The sequence below is a fragment of the Mirounga leonina genome, unplaced genomic scaffold (assembly GCF_011800145.1).
Source record: "Mirounga leonina isolate KUSES-001 unplaced genomic scaffold, KU_Mleo_1.0 Mir_175, whole genome shotgun sequence".
Classification (NCBI taxonomy): domain Eukaryota; kingdom Metazoa; phylum Chordata; class Mammalia; order Carnivora; family Phocidae; genus Mirounga; species Mirounga leonina.
In genome coordinates, this window is record NW_023270453.1 from 33379660 (window position 1) to 33402340 (window position 22681).

The following is a 22681-nucleotide window of genomic DNA, read 5'->3' on the forward strand; positions in this document are numbered from 1 at the left end:
GGTGCAGGTCCAGCAAGGCAGTGGTGGGACCACGCCGACCGCTGGTTTATGGGGCAGTGAGTCAGGGTGCCTGCTCCTCTCGCAGTCCCAGGGCCAACATGTGACCTGTCCCAATCCACGGAGCAAGCCCATTGGTGGGGGAGGCAGCGGGGATGCTTCTGAGCCATGACTGGGTCCCTGCCCACGTGAAGCTGCTAGAAAGCAGAGGTCAGACATCCCAGAGCACCATGCTCCTCATGGTGGAGGGAACAGCTAGGGTGAAGCATCAGGAGCCAGGTTCTAGATGTCGACACCAGTCTCCTCTGCATGGACAGGTGCGCCTTCATTCAGCCGGCCATCTTCAAAGCGACCACCTCCAGACCATGAGGGAAACGCACAGAGAGAAATGCGATGCCCCGATGCAAATCCCAGTCCAGACCTACAGTGCCTCCCCGTGTCGCTCGATAGGGGCATGGTAGCAGCTCAAGGTTTTCTGCAAAGATCTGCTAGCACGAGGGATGTTTGGAAAGGACTGCCAATGGTCTTTAAGAGCTGTTTAGTGTTGGAATTTAAAAAATGGCACTTCATGAAGAAGCAATTCACCCCAACATTCAAGTGTCTTCTAGGTCCTTTCAGATTCTTGCAAGGGGGTGGGGGGCGGGCGTCACAGCGGTCTTAGGGGAAGGGCTTCACCGTGGAATCGGTGAAAGAAGTCTTTTCCAAATGGGCTTACTGGAAAAGCATGCCAGGCAGTAACCAAAAACAAGGTAGCCTGCAAAATGGATTTCTCTCATGGGAAGAGAGATCCGAGGGATTATCTCAGGTTTCTAACCAGAGGTGTTTGTGGTTACTGTATTTGCCCCACATGTGATCATACACTGGAACTCGGCTGGAAACCTCGGAGGGCCCTAACCATGAGGCGGGCAGGCAGTACAGAGAGACACCTGCCGGGGCTGCAGGCTAAGTGAGAAGGGCCCCGAGAATGTCAGATTACTTCACTCTCCCCAACAGCTGGATTTTCAGAAGGGGTGAGAAGTTGGGGGAACCCAACTTGAAAAGAGGACAGGGCTAGTCGGACTGGCTTCTCACCCCTCCCCTCAGACACACAGCACTTGGAAGACTCAAATTAGATGCTTGCTTTGTAAAGTTTATTGACAACTGTTTGGTCCCAACACACAAAACAGCACTTGAACCACAAAAAAAGTGTTCAAAAAAAGTAGACAGTTAAGAAAAACATCTCTTCCCCCAAGCCCGATCTGAAACAAACAGTGCAAGATGGGAAAGGGGGTTATGGTGATAACTTTTTGTCTTTTTTCTTTAAACAGATATATCTAATCTGGTACATCTTTCCACCCAGAAAGAATTTGTCTTAATTCTCATACATCATTTTGTCACATCATTTAATTAAGCCTCTGGATAAAAAAATAGATAGCAATCAGACTGGCCATTGTGGAGTACATCACGGACACAACGAGCTCACGCTGTTATTTCTTTTCTTTTCTTCCAACAGTGACGGTTAGTTACACACACGTCCCAGACTGGCTGGCGACTCCAGCGAACGGTTGCGTTTGACCACACTCCCATGACAGCGCGCACCCGCAGGCTCTTCTTTGACGGTTGCCCAAAGAAACTGCTCTGAGACTGTTCCTCATGACTTGTAATGGTACCTCTGACGTTTTTAAAGTCAATCCCGCCCTAGGTGAGCAAAACTAAAGTCCAAGAGTGCAAACTCAGCCTTAAGAAGTCTCAGAATAAGGCAACTGAGGTTCTCGACACCAACCTTCTCACACTGGTTAAAAGCTTCTTAAAAAAAAAAATTGCACATCTGCATTTGACTTCCTGCCGTACTATGTCTGTAGGAGAAATGCCTTCATTCGGAGAGGCTTCGCAGAGGGCCATACTGCTTGCAAGCTTTCCCAGGGTTGTTCCATCTCGACTGGGGGCCATGTGTGGAGAACTGGGAACCACTGGCTTCATCTTAAAGATTTTGGGGAACAAAAACCTGACTTGTAAAAATCTCTCTGGAGCCCTTGTTTTGTGGCATTTTATCAAAATGCTGGCTATGAAATCAGAGCCCATTTTCTGGCTTTCTAGAAATTACAAAATATAAACATTTCCCCCAAAAGAAACCATCTCAGTAGTGGAAGACCTTATGCCAACAGGTTCTTTCTGCTCTATGAATGAATCCGCCTTTTTGCCCAACAAATACAACCCATTGTAAATGTCAGGTTTCTCCAAGAGGGGTGAGAGACCACCTGTCACCGGATGCCTCCGCCACCTCGAGGCGAAGGTCATTCCACAGGGCAGTGCTCCCTCAAAGGCTGGCTTTTCCCAAATGCCAACATCAGACACCACAAAAAAACCAAACATGCTTCCAACAGCGAGAAGTAACAGTAAAAGCAGACAGTATTAAAAGACACTGAGCCCCCCCTCCCCGCCCACACACACACACTCACACATAAAGCTTCCCAGCTACCAAAACCAGGTTTAAAATTACAAATATAAGGTTAAGATGATCAACCTTGGCCTTCACACGTAGAGATTGAATTTCTGTCTCTTCCTAGTGGAAAGAGTATCGATATCACTCCTGTTAAAGCACCTCGCCCCTCAGCTCTGATTTGTAATTTATGCATTTCATGCATATTTTAGAAAATCAGACTCTCTTCCCAACACTGCCGCTCGACACACAATACTGTGTGCTGGAATTCAAATGCTGACTTTAAATTCATGACACCAAGACCATCTCCTTTTCCTTAACCTAATCCATATCACACTGGAACGTAACATAAAAGGGAAGCTTAAAACATCCTCAACTTTCTAGAAAGCTCCTACGTGGCACCCCGAAGCGGAAACAGTGTTAAAAAAATTTGTGATGAAGCCACATTTGTCAACTACAGACATAGTTCAATAAAACAAACAAGGCACGCTTACAAGTCACATGGAAGCCAGGAAGCTTCAGATCCAGCCCGAAAATACATTCTCCCCGCCTCACCTGCCCTTCTGCTTCCGTATGGGAACGCGCAGGGCTGCCGAGCAGGCTCTGCGGTATCACACGCCATGCACTTGATTCGTACTGTCTGGAAACACCAGTAAGCAAAGGCTGAGAGGCTGTCTTATGCTACATGTAAGATTCTACCACGGATGTGGCTTTAATGGCAGTAAAACCACTCCCTTCTAGCTGAGGTCTCATTGCTTTCTCCTTACGGAACACCATTACATTTCAGAATAATTAAGAAAAATTTGGTAAGCTGTATTAAGGATTCCTTAACAGATGCCAGGAGGTTTTTGGGGTTTTTGTTGTTGTTGTTGTTTTGGTTTGTTTTTTCCAAATAATTAGAGGAGGAGAAAAAGAAAGAAACACTTCAGCTCTAAAGCTGTGTTCAATGTAAAAGAAACCAAACATTATGGGATACATCTGAAGATGAACTGGCTTCTAGGGGATTTGCACTCAAACGGAAAAGGCTGTGTTTTTCGAACCCACTTTTGTGTGCAGAATCAGACAGTGTTTCCCCATCCTAATTCTATGTTCAAAACACGAGTCAAAGCTTGGTTATAGGTGCAAAGGAAAAATTGGCTGCCAATTTTACTCTATTTTTGGGTTGCTTTTTGGCTGGGCTTTCCACGGGGTCCTTGCTGGGCAGTGACTCTGAGGTTTCTGAGGAGGGGCAGGGAGGCACTGGGACAGCTGCTGAGATGCCAGAGAAGCTGGAGTCCGAGGCTGGGCTGTTGTTCTTTACTGGTACTGGAATTTCAATTTTCTCTTCTTGGTTTAAAATCATAATTTCTGTAAACACCAAAAAGCAAACACATTCAGTTCTAGGACCTGCAAGACGTGTGGGGTTTTTAGTTTCTCCCTCGTATCATCTCAAAAAATATTTTTAAAAATCACCCACCAAACATCACGCCCATGCTGCAATTTACATATCAGCTATGTGGCCAACACGTCATGTGAGTCAGATATTTATAAATAAATGGCACCTCAGCTCTCTCTCCCTGGGATTACAGTTTTAGGAAGCTTCACTTTGGGCTATAACTCAACAGGCAACGGTGCAGAAGCATTTTTTCCCCAGTTTGGATTCTCTGCCCATTCACTGTGTCAGGTCGTTAAAGACCCATGAGCCTCATGGGACCTAACGACTTTCCCACGAGGAGGGGCCTCAGTGTCAGGAAGCCCCAGCGCGTTCCGCTGACGGAGGGCTGTGTCCTGCGTGGATCTAAGGCGGACAGAGACAGGGAGAGAAGTGCATAGAGGCAGTGAAACACAGCCATTTTTCCTGCAGTGTTTACAGGCTGCTCTTTCTCTGGCCGAGCCCTGAGTACTGGGCCTGCTGCAGGCGAAATGCACCAAAGCCGCAACCCCACGGGCGCACTGCTATCCGTCTCACGCCAGCTCCCGCCGTGCCTCCTAGAGGGGCACACTCCTGCTTCTGTCACACGTTACTCTTCCAGTGGCAGGTTTCCCTACCTCCTACTCTCCCGATAAACAGCCTCAGTTCTTTCACTGGGCAACACGAGGCTGTCCCTGGCTTCCCCCTGGCAACAGTAAGTGGAGTGGAGAAGAACCCATTATGGCAGACGAAGGCGACAGAGAAGGTGCCTCGACAGAGCAGATGGGCCACCTCTCCGGAGGTCAGGTGATACAGCAAGACAAGGGGCCTGGGGTTCAAATCTCAGCTCGGCCACTTCCAGTCCGGCAGCCTGGGGCCAGCGTGGTCGCTGGTGGCAGGCCAAGCTGTGCCCTCCATCGCCTGCCCTGCAGGGCTGCGGTGAGATGAGGTGTGAATGTGCCTGGGAGCCCAAGTGCGGGGCCGGCACCAGGCGGTGCTCGCCGCAGCCAACTTCGCGTCCCTCCTCAGCTCCCTGTGCAGGGCCCGGAGCTCAAGTCACAGATGGCCCTCCCTCCCCTGCTCATACCCCTCACGAGGCCCCGACCTGGAGCCATCATTCACCTCTAGGCCGGACCAGAGCTGCCATGCACGCACGTGGGGTACCGGGTGTGCCCACGAGCTGCTGCACCTTTATGCAGGCAGGCAACACAAGCCCAGGAAGCCCTCCACACACGCCTCTGTGGGCTTCACGGCCCAGCTGAGTCATCCCTCCAGACCTGCCATTGTTCCCGGGCTGGAGGCTCCCTAAGCCACCCCGGGCTGTGAACCCAGCTTTGCAGGAAAACTGACCAGAAGAGAGTGTCCTGAATAATCGGCGCAGGTATACTTGTGCCTGAAAATATAGTTTCTCCCCACCTCTGTCAAACTTTTCCCTTACCGGCATCGTGCTTTGATTTTTTAACCCAGAGAGAAAACCCCCACGACCACAGTGCATCCTACCAGAAGGCTCTTGAGGGTGTTCCTCAAACTGAATGAGATCAGCAGATTGGAGGATGACAGGATCTGGTCTCAGCTGAGGGGACGGCAGGCACGAAGGGACGGGTGCACACAGAAGGTCCACAGGGGAGTCGTTGGTCAGGCGGAGAAGCTCCTGCTCTATCTGGTGGGGCCCTAGACAGAGAAGGCAGGCCGGCTCGACTCAGGACAGCAGTCTATCACAAGTCTGTGCCTGAGGCTTTCTGTCTCAGCTTTCAAGATGAAAAAGGCCAGGAAGTACTCAAGAACTCAAGGTTAACAACAACAACAACAACAACAACAAAGCCATTAACAGAAAGGTCTGGATCACTCTTTGGTAAATGAAATGCCACAAGCCAGGATCTCCTGATTTGTGTTCTCAGGAACAGCAATGCCCCAAGGGGCAGAAGCCAAAAAAAAAAAAAAAAGTTTCCACAATCAGCATCCAAAGAGGGGAAATAAGTCCTTGGAAGGGGTATAAAGTAGTTAAAATGAGTAAAAGCTCTGAATCCTAAGACATGGGCCCCAGTTCTATCACTCCCTCACTAAATGATCCTGGTTAAGCTCTTTAACCTCCTGGAACTTGGGTCCCTCATTCGGAGAAGGGAGGTAACTTCCCTGCAGGCTGTGCTGACAGCTGAGGGCGGGAGCTCCATTCCCATGCTTTATAAAACGTGAAATGTGTCCTCCACATACAGGCCACAGTAACACTTCCAATTAGTGATTACAGAGTCATACAAAGATAAAAGTCTCATATGCAGCAATGGATTCAAAAGTCTTTCAATAAAGTTACAAATTGCTACAGAGCTCAAATTAGTCGATTTCTATCTACAAAGGAGGCTCCACATAAAATCTGAGTGGATCAATGTTGTTTTGCATATTATTTATGCATTATTACCAAGTCTCTCCCAGGGAGGCCCTGTGACAAAGACTCTCTCCATCCAACTTGAGCCTGGCCCTTTTGTGTCCTCTTCTCCACTAGGCCTTGACCTTGGCCTTCTGTGTCTGTCCGGTCCTTACCAAACCCAGTCTTAGGCATCTTGGGAAGTCAGTTCTTCGAGTACTCCCCACCTCTGCTCTCTGACCAAGGCCCTCATTCCTCCACCCCTGATGTCTTCCACTGGGTGATGTGTCCCCCACCGCTCCCCTCGCTCTGCTCCTTGATGAAAACATCCCCGTTCATCCTTGTACTCAGAGTTGACTTCCATCTCCCTCCCTGTGTGCAGCAGAGCTGACCCTATTGCAATAGTCTTAAAATACTGCTTAACAAATGTCAGAAAAACTTTTTCCTCTGAAGTCTGAACTGGGCTGACATATTGTCATTACAGGGGTGTCAACATCCTTCAAGAACCTGAACCAGGAACCATAAAATGCTATGAAATGCAGGCTCATTTTTCTGTTACCAACCGAACACCAGACTGCTTTGGAGAATACATGAAGATGGCCCACTGTGGTCCTTGCCCCCGCCCACTCCCAGCCCATACCCCACCAATTCTTTGAGAATTTCGCAAGCTTGGCTGTCTTGTGCCTTGCTTACCATCACTGCCTGCTTCAAGTTCGAATTCCATGGCTGTGCGAGATTCGGGCACCTCCGAGAAGCACTCTGTGGCCAAGGGTTGGTTTTCAGGATGGGTGGGGGCAAGCCCGAGTGAACTCAAACGACCTGGGGGACCAAGAGCAGCCGTCAGAAGGAAAAGTCAGTGAGAGAACCGGGATTTCTGAAGCAGGGAGGGGATGGGTGCTTACTTACTTTTCATGTCATTTTTTAACACTACAATTCTCTTATGACCATGTCCTTTTATCCAGACCACCTGCACACAAGACATACTACTGGTTAAGCAGTGGAAAAGGAGGGGAAATAAACCCTAAATCCAGGAAGAATGGGACCTGTTGCACTGACCTAAATATATTAGAAGTTAGAAACTAATGCCAAGGAAAATTTTTCTATACTTTCTTTAGCTTCTAAAGTAATAGAAGCTGGCAGAGACACGCCTCTTACAAGAAGACGTGTAGTCTAAAAATGGTGAGACTCAGCTTTAAAAATATTCTTTAGGGCTCTCAGAAAGACCATCTCCCCAACACAAGTTCTGGTCTGTTAAAGGAGACAGTTCTCACACAAGAGTCCTTCCTATTTTCTCCAGAAACTAAATATACCCTAAGAGAACTAATGGGGACCTTCCAGACCCCTCAAACTAAGCTCCTGGTCCTAATCCTGAAACAGAGTCCTCTCTTCAACTCCTCAGCCAAGCAAGAGTGGGAGCAGAGGCCCCTGGCTCCCAGCACTCCCCCACATGCATCTGCACTGAGTCCCAATCTCAGCCTTCCTGGGTCCTTCACTGTCTCTTGAATTACTTTCAAGAGGGTTCGGTCTCGTTATCACTCTCACCTGGGCTCCGGCCATGGCAAGGGTCCTCACCAAGCTCCCTCCTCCCCTCCTGCTACTCTGGACACAGCAGTGACACTGGTGCTTTTCACACACAAACCTGAGGCTCCCCACTTCTCTCCTCCAGGTCCTTCTGCTCACCCGGAGGAGCAAGGCCCTCTTTAAGTGAGCTCTCACTGCACTGGTAGGTTCCTGCCTGGTTTTTAATGCCCTCAACGTTCCACACTACTTGTCACTGCTTTGCATCTGCTTATGCAATCTCCTCTGCCCAGACTGTCCCCTCTTCGTCACATGGTTCATGTCTATAAATCCCTGACATCTCGGCTCTGGAACAAACCTCGAGCCTGGGCATGGGCCCTGCCCGTGGCCCTCCTCAGGGTACCCATGGAGGGCTGTGCTGACCACACTGCCTCGTCACCTGCCAGGTGCCCTGACGGTCCATCACCTGACACCTTTCTGAGGAAGGGGCTGCAACTTACTCACCTGGCATATACGGATTTAATAAAGGCTTGCACAATCAAGCAGAAACGCTAGAATCATTCCTTTAATGCCAACAGTACGTTTTTCAAAATGCCTGCCATTTCATTAGCCTGGCAGCATTTCATGACTGTGTTCAGGAGAGTGAGCCTGGGGCTCTCCAGGAAGATACTCTCCAAGAACCTCTGAGAATACCCACCTGAGGGATTGCTCCCAAGAGCTCTTCCACACTACTGTAGCCATAGGTCTTGGGTTGCAGTGTTTCTCCGACATACTTGGTATAGGCCATGGAAAACTCATGGAGAAAAAGCTGCTGGTAGTGGTAAGTATGAAGTAAAGACCGCACGTTCTTGGCAAATAAATATAGGTTCGTGAGCCTCACACACTCCTCTGTCTTATCATTAGTGAAAACCTGGTTCAAGAGAAAAACGTAGCATTAGAGACTTCCAGAGTGGAACACCTGGGTGGCTCAGTTGGTTAAGTGTCTGCCTTCGGCTTGGGTCATGATCCCAGGGTCCTGGGATCAAGCCCCATGTCTGGCTCCCTGCTCAGCGGGGAGCCTGCTTCTCCCTCTGCCTCTGCCCCTGCTTGTGTTCTGTCTCTCGCTGTCTCTGTCAAATAAATAAAATCTAAAAAAAAAACAAAAAAAACTTCCAGTGACTAGCCTTGCCCCCCCCGCCCCGCCCCCTCCAGGGAGTCTGGGCCTTCAGCTGAGAGTGAAAAGGCGCCAAGTCAACTTGAAAATGGGCACTAAGCTTGGGAGGAGGGGGCTCTCATTCAAGGATCTCCTCCCACAGAAAGTGCTACCTTAGAGCAAACTTCAATTCTATCTGTGCATCTAAGATGGCAGAGGTCTGGGGAAATAGCGTTGTCAGAAAGGAAGGGAACTGGCCGATATGGGGTCTCAAACAAAAGGAGGCAGTGAGGCGGGGAGACAAATCCCCAGAGTGAGAGGACTGCATCAGACAGCAGGGACTGAGGCCAATGAACCCCCTCGCCCAAAGTGGGGATCCAAGGAACTCTGTGCTGCAGGATGACCACATTAGTCTTAAGGGAAGAAACCCCGAAGTTATTCTGTCCTCAAGTAAACAAATTTCTTTACCATAAACCTTTCCAGAGTCTTTAATGTGCACTGACAATCTCCAAGGGAAGGGATATTTCCCAACCCAAGCTGGCCATGGAAAGCCTTTTGTCTTGGATCATCCATTTACGCTACCTAGAACCACTGTTCACCTTAAAGATAATTAACAGAGCTCTGAAAATGTTGGATGTGATATTGTGAGGATAAACCAGAGCTGGACAGTAGTTAGTGGGAAAAATAGTTTTTATTCAAGAACTACTGCAGAACCATGAGAGACGATGGACTCTGAAAAACAAACTGAGGGTTCTAGAGGGGAGGGGGGTGGGAGGATGGGTTAGCCTGGTGATGGGTATTGAGGAGGGCACATTCTGCATGGAGCACTGGGTGTTATGCACAAACAATGAATCATGGAACACTTCATCTAAAACTAATGATGTAATGTATGGGGATTAACATAAGAATAAAAAAATTAAAAAAAAAAAAAGAACTACTGCAATAAAAGGAAAGAACCTCAGTGCAGAATTGGGCTCCATTCTGAATACAACGAAGAAAAGTGAAGATTTATAGCTAAGGAGGGAGGGGATATTTGTGGATGGAAAATTACCAAGACATCCAAGGTTGCAGTCTAGTGTAGAAGGCGGCTCCCAAGAGCCTGGCCCGAGTTTGGCCAAGGAGAGAGCTTCTGTCAGTATCTCTGAATTATTTATCAATCATATGGTTATATGGTAACAATGGGATAGCACTCTTTTTCCACCTTGCTAGACTTTACTGGTTAATACCCTATTTAGAATCATTGTCTTTTGGGGGACTGTATTAGTTAGGTTTTTGGTGTTAAAGTTGCTTTGGCTTCATAAAATCAAGTGGTGAGGTTTTTTGTTTTTGTTGTCTTTTTGTTTTGTTTTTAATATGGCCTAGAATGGTTTTTAGGAAGTTGGGAGTAATTCTTTTATTTTTTTTTTAACTTTTTTTTTTTTAAGATTTTATTTATTTATTCACGAGAGACAGAGAGAGAGAGAGAGGGAGAAAGAGAGAGAGAGAGAGGCAGAGGCAGAGGGAGAAGCAGGCTCCCCATGGAGCAGGGAGCCCGACACGGGACTCTATCCCAGGACCCTGGGATCATGACCCGAGCCGAAGGCAGACGCTTAACCGACTGAGCCACCCAGGTGTCCCTGGGCGTAATTCTTTAAAGCTAGTTAAAAATCCAACTGTTAACAACCTATCTGGTCCTGGTGTCTTTTTCACTGGTAAAATTTCAATGATCTTACAGCCTCTCTTGTGGTAACTGGTCTAATTTTTTTAAAAAGATTTTATTTATTTATTTGACAGAGAGAGAGCACAAGCAGGTGGAACGGCAGGCAGAGGGGGAGGGAGAAGCAGGCTCCCCGCTGAGCAAGGAGCTCGACGCGGGACTTGATCCCAGGACCCTGAGATCATGACCTAAGCCAAAGGCAGATGCTTAACTGACTGAGCCACAGGCACCCCAACTGGTCTAATTTTTAACTTCTTGGGTCAATTTTGATAGCTTGGCCAGGGGAGGGGGGCTTATTTACATCTGTAATATTCTCCTATGATTCTTTTCATCTTAAGTGCTATTCTTAAAAGAGTACTCGGGTCACCAGCCTTCCTTTCTGACCAGTGTCTGACTGATGACAGCCCCCCTCCCTGCCCCCACACCATCCATCTTGTCAGAAAGCGCTGACAGTAGCAAACTGCAGCCTAGTGTAGCATGAAAACACCCCAGCTCAGGACTCAGGAGGCTGCGGCTTCCCTCTTAGCTGGGCACTCATTTGGGCAAGGTGCCTGCAACCCTGCTCTGACTCGGTTTGTTCAAGTACAAAATGACAGACTGGTCCCTTCCCGCTCTACACCCTCTAACCCAGACCGTCAGGTGCCCAGGAACAGTCCAGCAGATCTCAGTAAGATGGCTCTACAGAACCGTTAGCACTCGTACCTCCACTAAGTAGGGCAGACTCTTCAGAAGTTCAGTCAAGGTCATGAATCCATATTCACAGGGGTTGAGGGGAGCACTGTGGGTAGTTTCATAATGTCTCTTGAGCTCATCGACAGAAAGGTGGGAGGCTCCTTCCCAAGACATCAGCAACACCAGTAGCTGGGCAGTGAGGGCGCGCAGGGACTTGCGGTTGATCAGCTGAATCTGTTTGCCCGACTCCATGTCAGCAACCTGGGGGAACAAGAGTCCCAGAGTTTCCCAACTCAAGAGCGGCACACTGGGCCACGGCCACCTGACTCAGCCCCTATCCTTCGGGCTAGGGAGACCAATAGAGGGAAAACCTCTACTTCCTTCTCTTACCCGTAAGTGAGTGCGTGAGTTTGTTTTCAGCTGCCGTGGGACACCAGAGTGGGAGCTGTACCCTCCCTTTCTGCTGGTCCACAATCAGACAGCCATCGATACCAGCCCTCTCTTAGGGCACTCATTCCACTCCCCTATGGAAGGAGGGAAGACTGGCCGGCCGACATCCAGGGGCCCAAGACCCTGAACTGAAGGTTTCTGCGCTCAAGGCGGGAGTCTGGACTGCAGGTGACGGTCCACAGGGCTGCTCTGCAGACTGACTCACCCCACCTTTGTGTCCCAGAGTAGACTGAAGGCCCACTCTGACTAAAGGCACCCGCACTCCTCTAGTCCATCATCACTAGCCAGCAAGTGGGTATTTTCCTGTTTGACTACATGTCTCTCCCTCACTTCTCGAGGAGATACAAGGTTGGAGTGATGAAGTGCACTGGAAGGGGGACCTTCTGGAAAAGACACAGGTTAGCAATGGGAGACCAAAGAGCATGTGAAGAAACAGGCACATGCTAACCAAGAGCTGCAGGCCTTGGGCAGAGGAACAAGTCTGTGAACGGAGCCGCCACCAGACTTAAAACAGGCAGAGCTTCAGTATGCGCGTGCTTAGGTGCTGGTACGCAAACCAAGTTTACTGTTACAGAACTGCCCCGTCTGGTTTCCCAGCCAAGACCACAGGTCTCAGTGCCTCAGTAAGGGCTGGGTAATCACAGGCTCGTACTCCCTGGGGCTCTGGGTCCTCAGAGGCAGAGAGGTGAGTAGCACTTGAGAAGCCATCACAATCCCAGTGTGTCCCTTGTTTGGACGCTCACCCAGAGCCAAGACAGGAGGTTAGTGCATAGGCCCCCCACCCCACTTATCATGGTTACAGATTTGTGGCGATTTCGAGGACAGATTTCCTCTGCAGACGCAGGGTTTAATCAATCAACAGATTCAAGCCTAGGGGAATCCGGGCCATATTCTCAGATACCCAGACCATTGCTACAACTCCAGCCTTTCAAGGAGAAAAAAATAAAAGCCTGCTCTTTTGATGCTTAGAGACAGCTCCTGATTCTGAACCCACGCTATACGACCGAACCAACTGGGGAGCTTACAAAAAATGCCAACGCTCAGAGCGCACTGGGGCTGATTACATCAGAATCTCGGAGGCAGGGGTGAAGTCCGGGCATCAGCATTTCCCAGAGGCTCCTGGGAGAGGCTGCAGCAGGCAGGGCAGCACACCAGAGCCCCTCCGATCCCTCCCCATGCTGACTGCTGACGCTCCAACTCCCCACTCACCCACCCTCGCTCATCAAAATCTCTGGTCACGGCTTAGACCTGCAATCCACTGGAGCCCACCACTGCCTTCACACGCTGGGTGACTGAGCATCCAGGGGGCCTATCTCACCCCGTAGACTTTCCGTTCCTCACCCACCCCATCTCCAGGCACATCCTCTCCTACTCGATTCCACTGCAGACCCCCGTTCCCAGGTCACACTTGTGATTACCGGCTACCGCCCACTTCCCATGTAGCTCATGCAAACCTCCCACGCAGGCCGCACGTGAAAGGAAGCCTGGGGGCAGACGCTGGGGTGGGAGACCGGAAAGAGATTCCAACAATCGGCTCTTCTTAACCCCTTCTCCAGCTTCACCTGCATGGACTCCCATGTCCTCCCAATTCAAGTCCTCTCCCTTCTTCACACGTTCCTCTTTCATCCACCTTGGCGCTGATGGGCCATTAATTCATCGCCTTTCTGGTCATATTCTGGAAGCTCCCTTATCCCTGTGTCTTTTCTTTGCACCATCTGGCAAACTCCCACCTTCAGCCCAAATGTCTGCTTCCCCTGTGCCTGCACCAAAGCAGCCCTGCGCCACTGAGCGTCCCCACGGTAGCGCCACGGGCCCTGCCATCCCCCTGCGGAGCTCCCCCTACTCCTAGCACCCTGCCTGAGGTCCCAGCGGGTCCCACGCACCACGGTGGCCACTTCAATTGTGAATCCTGTCTCTTTCAGGTACCTTCCTCCTCTTCCCAGGGAGGAACATCAAACTTACTGCCTCCACCCTCCACTCCCTCCCTTTGGTCACAGAACGAATATCAGGGCTGTGCCTCCTTCCGCTGAACACCGATTCCCAGGCCTGCCTCCTCAGGACCCCCACCCTGCCACCCCATCTCGCCTTTGGGTATTTATCTTCTTTTCCCCTGTGGCTCTCACACATGCTCAAGTCTCTCCACTGGGAGCAAAGCAGCCACCAGAAAGCGCACTGGTCCACTCCGTCCCGCAGTCTCCTCTCACCATGCTCTCTCCTCCCTCACAAGCACACAAGCCGAAAAGCTGTCTGCAGGACTGGTCACCATTGTCATGTCCCACTCCTCCTGCCTCAACCCACTCCGTGTGCCTTTCTTTGGTCCCCACACACTGATGCTGACGCCGTCTTGGCCAGCAACCCTAAGCCCCCCCCAACTTAGCTAGGCCTGCAGGTCACGCTAGTCCCTACCTCACCCATCCTCCCAGCAGGCGGCACCGGGAGTGAGCCACACTCCTAGTGTCCTTCCTGCTCCCCGGCAGCTCCTTCTCGGTCTCCTGTGGAGGTTCTTCTCCCTTTAACCAGACAGTACATAACTGGATTCCTTCCAGATCTGTACCTGGGGCTGCCCCCACTAGGTACATTTTCCCTTTCACTTCTCCCTCCTTATAGTGAGTTTTCTTGATCCCGTGCAGGAGGCAGCTTGAAACGGTCCAGCTGCTCTACCTGGGACGGGGAGGGTCAGCTCAGCCCAGAGCAGGATGAGGAAGTTAGCCTCCCCGACCTCCTGTTAACAGCAACAAAGACAGCTGTGAGCCTAGCCTGCTCCTGAATCTACTCAAGTCTGTCGGAATCTGGGAGGGGCAAGAGATCTGTGATTACAGTCTCCCCACAACTTCAGAGACCACAGTCCACTTAGATGGATACTCCTAAGAAGAAACACCCTCGGATAAAACAGAGATCTCATCGGCTCAAAGGGACGTTACTTTGGCAAGGCCTCTAAGAAACACACAAGGGCAAGTGCAGAACTCTTACCTGCCAAACCAGAGTCAGCTCCTGCTACCTAGTAATGTATTAATGGCATATGAAGCACGTGCAGTGAAGCGGTGACTAGTGCCAGGGGTGAACAAGGAAATGCTAAGCACAGGTAAACACCCCGGGGAAGATGCTGCCGCCATGTTTTCATCCATGAAAGTAAAAATCTGCTCACCTTTACCACATGGCAGAGTTTCTGTGTTAAAGCCGAAATTGAACTGACATCGTAGTCTTGGAGACGAAATGTGTAACCAAAAGTTTTAGCATATTCCGTAAGCAGATCTGTCATCATAAGGCAGTTATCTTTTTGGGACCGAAGGAGTTTGACAAACTGGGCAGCCAAAGCTTTGAATCGTTCCACCTCTGTCAAAGTGAGGATCTTTTCTTCTCCACATTCCAATACCTTGGAAAACACACAGGAGGAGGAAGGCGAGAGTGAACAAGTTGGGATTATTCATGGAATTCAATAGCATATAAACATACACACTTAGTAACTAGGAAGCACTCTGGTGTTCTTTCGTGGATATAAAGCTTCAGTTTCGCAAGATTTTAATACTACTGAAATGCACACTTAAAAAAGGGTTAACCAGGTAATGTGTATTTTATCACACATGAGAAAAATTTTAAAAGCACTTTAAGGATCAAAAATAGTAATGCTAATAAAATTAACAACAGAAATCTGGTTCAACTTCACAGTGGCTTAACAGCTAAGCATTCGAATCACCTCATATACTCATCCCCACTGCCAACCTAAGAGGTTTGAAAAGTATGGCGCTAATGGAAGAATATTCCATTTAAGAAATCGAACTATTTAATTTTTTTTTTCAGTAATTACCCTGAAACAAATTTGAAGGATGATTTCTTTCTTTACTGAAGGAAAAAAAAACCCCACACTTACCTAAAAATACTAACGAGCCAACAACCTAGCTTCTCTGATCAAAATGTTTAAGGTTTTCCTCCTATCTCCTAACTCACTACTTCCCAGGAAAAATAGACCTGGAAGAGAAAAAGTCCCCCCCCCCCAATATTGTTCAGAAAAATATAACTGGAATCTCTTCACTCACTTGTAAAATATCAGGTATGGCCTCAAAAAGTTCAAGCAGTTTGGTGAACCCGTAGTATGCGAGTTTGCACTGGCGGCCAAAGTGGTGGTGGTAGGAAGGGATAAATTTGTTGAAGGGCATCCGGAAGTGCGGCTGGTGCCGTAGCAAATCAACAACATCCTTGGAGAACTGCTTTGTCCTTTCTATTTCATCCTGGGTACGCTCTTACAAAAGAAAAAATAAAAAAATAAATCAGTCTTCTTCCCTTCATTTGGATTGCTGGATTAGTCCTATGCACAGATGACAAGAAATAACCCTCTTTGCCTTCCAAACACCCACAACCTAAAACAAACAGGGTCATGTTCTCTCTGTGCAGAATGGTTTTCAAACTCTCTTAAGGGCACACCACCAGGAAGCTAGGAGACTATCATGGTACACTATGAAAGACACATACACACCCATGTCATTTGGCCCTGCTAGCTGGACGTATTTTCTCTAGCTCCCCGTCCCCCACCCCTATCCCGTATATATGAGCATGACACATATCCAGCTCTCTGTACTTGAAAAAGTAACCTAGACATTATTTCTATAAAACTGCATTTCTGAATAGCCACATGCTTTTTGTGTCTTCTTCTGATCTTCAGTTAAAATTGCTAGCAGAAGAGAGTACAGGCAACAAAAGTTTAACAAAAATACAGGGGAGAAAAAGCTTCAACTTTAATTTTTGTTTCTATTAATTTTTAAATGAAAATCGGAAAACACATTACTCCAAAAGCTTTGGAGTATTATGATTTCATGAACGTCAGCGTTCTGCAGGAACACAAGTTAAGAAGCACTGATTAATGATACTGGGAGAACAGGACAGTAGATAGATGTAATTTTACCTATCTCAGCTCCCAGACCTCAACCGGAATGACCGAAATGTGAAAGATAAAACATTTGCGGGCGCCTGGGTGGCTCAGTTGGTTAAGCGACTGCCTTCGGCTCGGGCCATGATCCTGGAGTCCCGGGATCGAGTCCCGCATCGGGCTCCCTGCTCGGCAGGGAGTCTGCTTCTCCCTCTGACCCTCCCCCCTCTCATGCTCTCTCTCTCTCATTCTCTCTCTCAAATAAATAAAATCTTTAAAAAAAAAAACATTTGCTTGGATCTTCTTCCTTCTCAAGAATGCACAGTCAAGTAGCTCAGTTAAAGAGGAGAGACAAGCAACAGCCATGCATGGTAACTGACTCTCAGCTGGATAATTATGGTGACAATAGCCACAGACAGGCTGAAGAAGGCATTTCAAGAAAGTGCTGCTTATGCCCTTCTTCTCCCTACAGTGAATCCTAAAAAACCAGTTTGCTTTTCTTGTTGGCAAGTTGCTGCACTGCTCTGAAGAACCTCAGATCCACTGCACAGCGATAGTTCTCACAATGCGCTTTCCATGGCATCCTCAGGAACCATGGAGGTGGCGGAAAGGACACAGGAGTCCATGTTAATAAGGTAAACACTGAGATACGCAACTGTCTTCCAGCATATTTAAGTCAACATACCTCTCTTGGGGATACAAATCACCATTTCATTATCTTGTTGGGACAAGCAGATGGTTGTGTCTGGTATCTCTGACACGATATCGATCAACTCACAAACACCGTATTCGGTGACATCCCAGTCTTTTGAGAAACACCTAGAATTTAACCAGGAAAATGGGTGAAGAATGAGAAATGTCCCTTGCTAAATTAACTTTTAAGTCTTCCTTAAAAATGCTAAGTAGAAAACATTAGATAATGATTTTAAATTTGTGGGGAAAAAAAGTGTTTTGAAATATTTGCTTTCCTTTTTTCCCCCCTTCTCATCAACTCACCAATGATAAGCCTGTGAGAACTCCCTTACAATGACCTGTTTGCTGGCTTGGGATTTGAGAAGTTTTAGTAAATCCTGAGTAAAGCGCTTCACCTGGGCCCTGTGGGTAAGGGTCAACAAACGTTTGGAGCCCATTCCGAGAATCTGCAAATCAAACACTTCGATTATTTATACTTGTCAGACCTTGGCACGTACTGACTCTCTGGCTGATGGCATTCTCTCTCTCCTGTTACTGCTCTCAGAGAACAAGTCCTTTTATACATGGTATCTGCATTTTCAAACGCATGAAGATCAACGGAACGTAGATGGTCAAAATGAACAACTGCTCAAGTGCCTGGGACCCCCACCCCCTTTTTGTTTGCCCTTTATATCCCTTCTCAAATAGTCCTGAGTCTAGAAATAAAAAGCATATTATTAATCTGGGCAACTAATTTTGTCTACAAAGGACAGCTAAGGTGTTCCAGGCCATTTTGTAAGTGGGAAGCTGTTTTATAGGTAAGAAGCTATAGAACACTCTAAATTAATAGGGCAAAGACTCCTTAGGAACCAATGCTAGGCCCCAGCCCAGGAGCTGGTCTTTAACTCATTGATGACAGCTAAGCCTGTGTTCATGGCAGCTCCTCTGTAAGAGTGAACAATCCTGGAGAGGCCTGGGCTAGGAAGTGGAAGGTGAGTCTACAGAGATTAGAAGGAAAATACTCCTCAGTGCTCTAAGGGGTTCCTTCTTTATGTTTAAACTCACAGTTTTCTAGAAAAACTGAGACGCCACCTTGAAGGAGGTTACCAGCTATCCTGTTTCCTGGAAGGAGCCAAAGCCACGGAGGAACATTCCCGTCCTTAAACAAGTAATCCTTAAGCTTTCCTTACCTGTAATACATGAGGCACGGCTTCCAATAATTCTATCAGCTTGGAATATCCATAGTCTGATACCCGACACTGCTTTGCAAAGTGGTGGTGGTAGGACGGGATGAAGTTACTAATGGGGATGACACAGGACGGTTGGCTCCTCAGCAGGTCAATCACTTCCCTGCTGAACTGGATCAGCTGGGGGTTGCCCACAGGACTTTTAGAACGCAGAAGCCAAGGGTCTAGATGGGGGAGAAAAACGGAACATGCCTAAGATAGGATTTCACCCCTAAAAGAAAGTTAACTAACGTCACCCTCCCTCGCCTGAGCTCAACCATGACCAAGGAGATGAGACCAAAGGGCTGCTTTACTTCTCAGTGTCTATACTCAGGTCCCATATAATCTACAGGCTAGCCCAACTTCTTTATGGGCTGTCAGATGCTTTACTACTACTTCTCAAAGTCCTGTAGTCAAAGTAAAGCATACTTCAGCAGTGTTAAAGCAGAAGTGATATTACACAGGACGTTTGCAGCTTATAAACTGGTTGTATTTCAAAGATTCATTTGTAACTTGGTCCCATGGAACATACTTTCCCACAGAAACAAAGTTATAGATGGGCAGCAAGCAGGTAGCCCAAAAAAGCCTAACAAACCCGCAGGGAAGCTGAAAACATTGCTCAGGGAACCATGGAAAGCGGTAACAAAACTAGCTGATATAAAACTAAGAAAGAGGTTCTTGCATTTATCTTGAATGTCCATGTAATCAAGAAAAAGTTTTAATTATGAAAGTATAATCGGATGGAAACCTTTCTACAAGACTGGCAGGCTAACGAGAAAGGAGAAAGAGCACAAGTATATGGGAGCCTGTGTGGCCTAGGACTGAGGGGAAAGGCAGGAGAAAGTGGTACGCAGCTCTGATACAAACATTTTTCCTTCCCTGGTAATCCTTACCTTTCTTCCCATAGGGGGAGGAGCAAAGGAGGAAGTGTTTGGGGTCAAAGAGAAGGACATACCCATAGGAAGGCAACAATTTTCAGTGCTGTTCACAGGTGGTGGGGTTAGACACCTGCAGCCCAGGGGAGGCCCAGAACTCAGAAACTCACCCAAAGCTAGGTTTACATTGCCTGGTCCTTTACACTGGGAGCTAAATCTGTTTTCATATTTATCAAAGTCAGAAACGTTGACCAAAATGAATTTCAAAGGTAAAACTGCCATTTAGAGGTATTTCTTTCAAATATGTGAAACGATTTTTAAAAGGCCAGTCAACTGACAAGCCAAAAAGCTTCACGAAATTAGGTAGGGCTAAAGAGATTGTAACTGTGAAATGTGGGTTTAAAATTTTTTTACAGAATTTATGCTGGTCCTTGCAAAAAGTCTGGTTCTGACAGATCTTCAGCACTTTAGAGAGTAGTTTCAGTTTTTAAAAGATCAAAGGAGACATTCACGGTGCTTTGCGCTTGGCAAACAGTGCTGCCGTACAACATAAAAGCCAGCAGGCTCCTCTCACGGTAGCCAGTGGCTCAGAAAAACCGAAAGCCTGACTCCTACCCGTGTTGGGAGGCGGGGGCTTGTTGTGAATCCATTTGACCACTTTGACGCCATTCTGTGCAGTGGCAATGTTGACACCTGGAACACAGGTGATGAGGTGTTCCAAGGGAACACCCCCTTGAGTCTCCTGCACTACTTCCAGTTCACCAAACTCAGCAGCGTAACAATCTGGAAAGCTGAAGTGGGGGAAAAGAAGGCTAATCAAAATAATGGAAAAGCAAAGCACCTGCTAAACAGAAATCTTTAATAAATTCATAAACCATTTCTCCTTAAATCCTCAGGATCTGGGTTTGAACGTGAAAATTCAGGTCCCAGGGAGGGGGGAGGCCATCACTGCGGCATTGACCTCTTTGATGCATTCTGAGGATACCAGAAATACCTGGACAATGTTCCAGCAGAGGGTGTGAGAAACAAGGCAACTGGGTTCCAAGCCAGTTATTTACCTGCTTAAGGTATCAATGGCTTTAGGGCAAACTTTGTCCCGTGCTGGCCCCTATATTAAGTGTACCGAGTGGCCCACGGGATGATTACATGGCCTTCTGAAGACCACCTCTCTCTCAAGCTTTACAATCTACTGCTTGAGGTTCTATACACCCTTGCAGCATGCATGCATACGTCTAGCACAGCGTTTACACTAATCTCATCTCTGTGGGGAAGAAACGTTCCTATTCGTTGCTTACATTTCTAAAAACCAGCACACACACAAATTTTTTTCCCATTTCAGATATACTTTGACTGCACGGTGCTAAAAATGTTAGGATGAAGCATTCTATAATACTCGCTTGGGAAGAGGTGTGGGCAGAGGGCAGACTTTCTAGAAAGAGGAGAACCAAGGCATCATATCTCAATGGCTTTGACATGTTCACCTTAATAAAGGCACAGTGCCCTCGTGAGTCTGCAGAAGACTATGAACCTGGGGCGCAAATGTCTTCAACGAGAGAACCACAAAAGGAATCTTATAGGAGTCTGGATCAAATTCATGCTCACTACAGAAAAGAGAACACAACAGTTAGCTGACTTTTCTCCATGGTCTAAAACATTTGCAAGGTAACTGTAACAGATATTCCATCACCTTATACAAAAGGATGATTTCTAAAGGGAAATGAGTGTTATACCTGAAGTCCTTATTGGAACAATGCTGTCTGCAGACAGGCTCATGATATTCTAACTCTTCAAATATAATTGGGCTGCAATTCGTCGAGGAGCCATCATGTGACTGGGAAGACCCCAAGGGGCTCTGCCGGGCCTGACTGCTCGGTAGGAGACACACCAGTCTGCCATTCCCTTGTTCACGGATTGCGACCGTGTCTGTTAATTTATATAAATCTGACACATTCAACTTGTGTCCAAACCTAAAAGCGAGGAAAAGGAGAGACAGGCTGATTTAGAATGTTTTTCTTTGATTATACAGCAATGCCTATACATCTGATGAAATAAAGGGCTATTGCCAAGAATGGTTCCTCTGTCTCTTCAAAAGTAAAACTGGAATAATTCTACTATAAATTCATTCACTACCAAACCAGTAATGCTTGGCACTTCTTCGAGTCACCTCTGGCTCACTGCCCATTAGTCACTATGTCATTTGGTACTTATTCCTCGAACCCTGCAGTTTCTGTAAATGACCTCACCTAATTTTCTGAGATGGAAAGCTATCTGATAATGACCTCTTTCAACCTGGCTCCCCCAAGCTGGAAATCCCTCTGTATTACCTACCCCTCACCATGTCTGCTCTCCTCCCTCAGAAGAGGTGTACTTCTTCCCAGCTACTCCCTCACCTCATCTATGCCTCAACCTCATGACCCACACTCCCCAAGGCTCAACTCCTCAATCATCCCCCCCGACGCAGATTTTTCACACTTGGAGCTTAAAGCCACAAGGGGTGCCTGGGTGGCTCAGTAGGTTGAGTGTCTGCCTTTAGCTCAGGTCGTGATCCTGGGCTCCCTGCTTAGTGGGGAGCCTGCTTCTCCCTCTCCCTCTGCCTGCCGCTCCCCCTGCTTGTGCTCTCTCTCTCAAAAAAGAAAAGAAAAGAAAAGAAAAAAAAAGGCACAGGGTCAGAAGGCAGACATGTTTGAGTTCACATCCTAACTCAACCTGTGTGGTCTTAGTCACCTTCTAGAACCAATCCAGGCCTCAGCTTTCCCAAATGCAAAATGAGAATATAATGCCTACCTCACAGGGTTGATACGAGGATTAAATGTTATGTCTGGAAAAAGCTTGGCACACATTAAGCGCACATTCAACATTAGCCGTTCCAGTGGTTTCTTCCCAGGGCCCTACACTGATGCTCACACGTCCCCCTGACCAAATGCAGTCTCGCCCTCGCCCTCACTCATGCTGTCTGCCCCTGCACACATACACCCCTGGTGCTCTCACTCAGTCCTGTAACCTCGTCGTGCCTCTAATGGAAACGCTGCTCTCTCGGGAGCTGCTCTGCCATTTCACCATCCAGTCTGTCAGCCTGTTCCCCCCAGGATTTTATCCACAGGACTCTGTAGGGATGGCTCTCAAGTCACCAGCAGCCTCCTCCTCCCTGCCAAATCTCGCACCATCCCCACACGTCCTGATGTCACCCTCACCTCTGGGTTCTCTCCCACTTCCCGTCCCTGGTGGCATTTCATCCAGTTCTGCCTTTCTCTGGGTTCCCTCTCCCTCCCTATCTGCTCCCCTGTCTTTCATGATCCCCTTTAGGAAAATAACTGCCACAACTCTGTATCTCAAGTGTCCAAAACCAAGGTCAAAAATTCACTGTACCTCCCAAACATGCTTTATTTCTCCATTTCTGGTTTAACCATACAACCA

At 47.9% G+C, this 22681-nt stretch overlaps 1 protein-coding gene across 13 annotated transcripts in view; it reads right to left on the bottom strand.

Annotated features, from left to right (window-relative positions):
* The window catches only part of MARF1 (meiosis regulator and mRNA stability factor 1), a 43803-nt gene that overhangs the window by 3513 nt on the left and 17609 nt on the right, over window positions 1–22681 (bottom strand). For 12 of the 13 annotated variants that reach the window (XM_035022336.1, XM_035022335.1, XM_035022333.1 and 9 more), the window contains 14 exons: window positions 20998–21234; window positions 20749–20868; window positions 19883–20058; window positions 18357–18577; window positions 17491–17633; window positions 17180–17313; window positions 15668–15870; window positions 14779–15006; window positions 11214–11444; window positions 8381–8593; window positions 7072–7132; window positions 6859–6984; window positions 5307–5477; window positions 1111–3763 (listed from right to left, as the gene is read on the bottom strand). In XM_035022336.1, the coding sequence (XP_034878227.1) occupies window positions 3519–3763; window positions 5307–5477; window positions 6859–6984; window positions 7072–7132; window positions 8381–8593; window positions 11214–11444; window positions 14779–15006; window positions 15668–15870; window positions 17180–17313; window positions 17491–17633; window positions 18357–18577; window positions 19883–20058; window positions 20749–20868; window positions 20998–21234 (2509 nt within the window). In that variant the 3' untranslated portion in view covers window positions 1111–3518. Of the gene's footprint in view, window positions 1–1110; window positions 3764–5306; window positions 5478–6858; window positions 6985–7071; window positions 7133–8380; window positions 8594–11213; window positions 11445–14778; window positions 15007–15667; window positions 15871–17179; window positions 17314–17490; window positions 17634–18356; window positions 18578–19882; window positions 20059–20748; window positions 20869–20997; window positions 21235–22681 lie in introns of those variants that run through there. The other variant, XM_035022331.1, reaches the window with a different exon arrangement.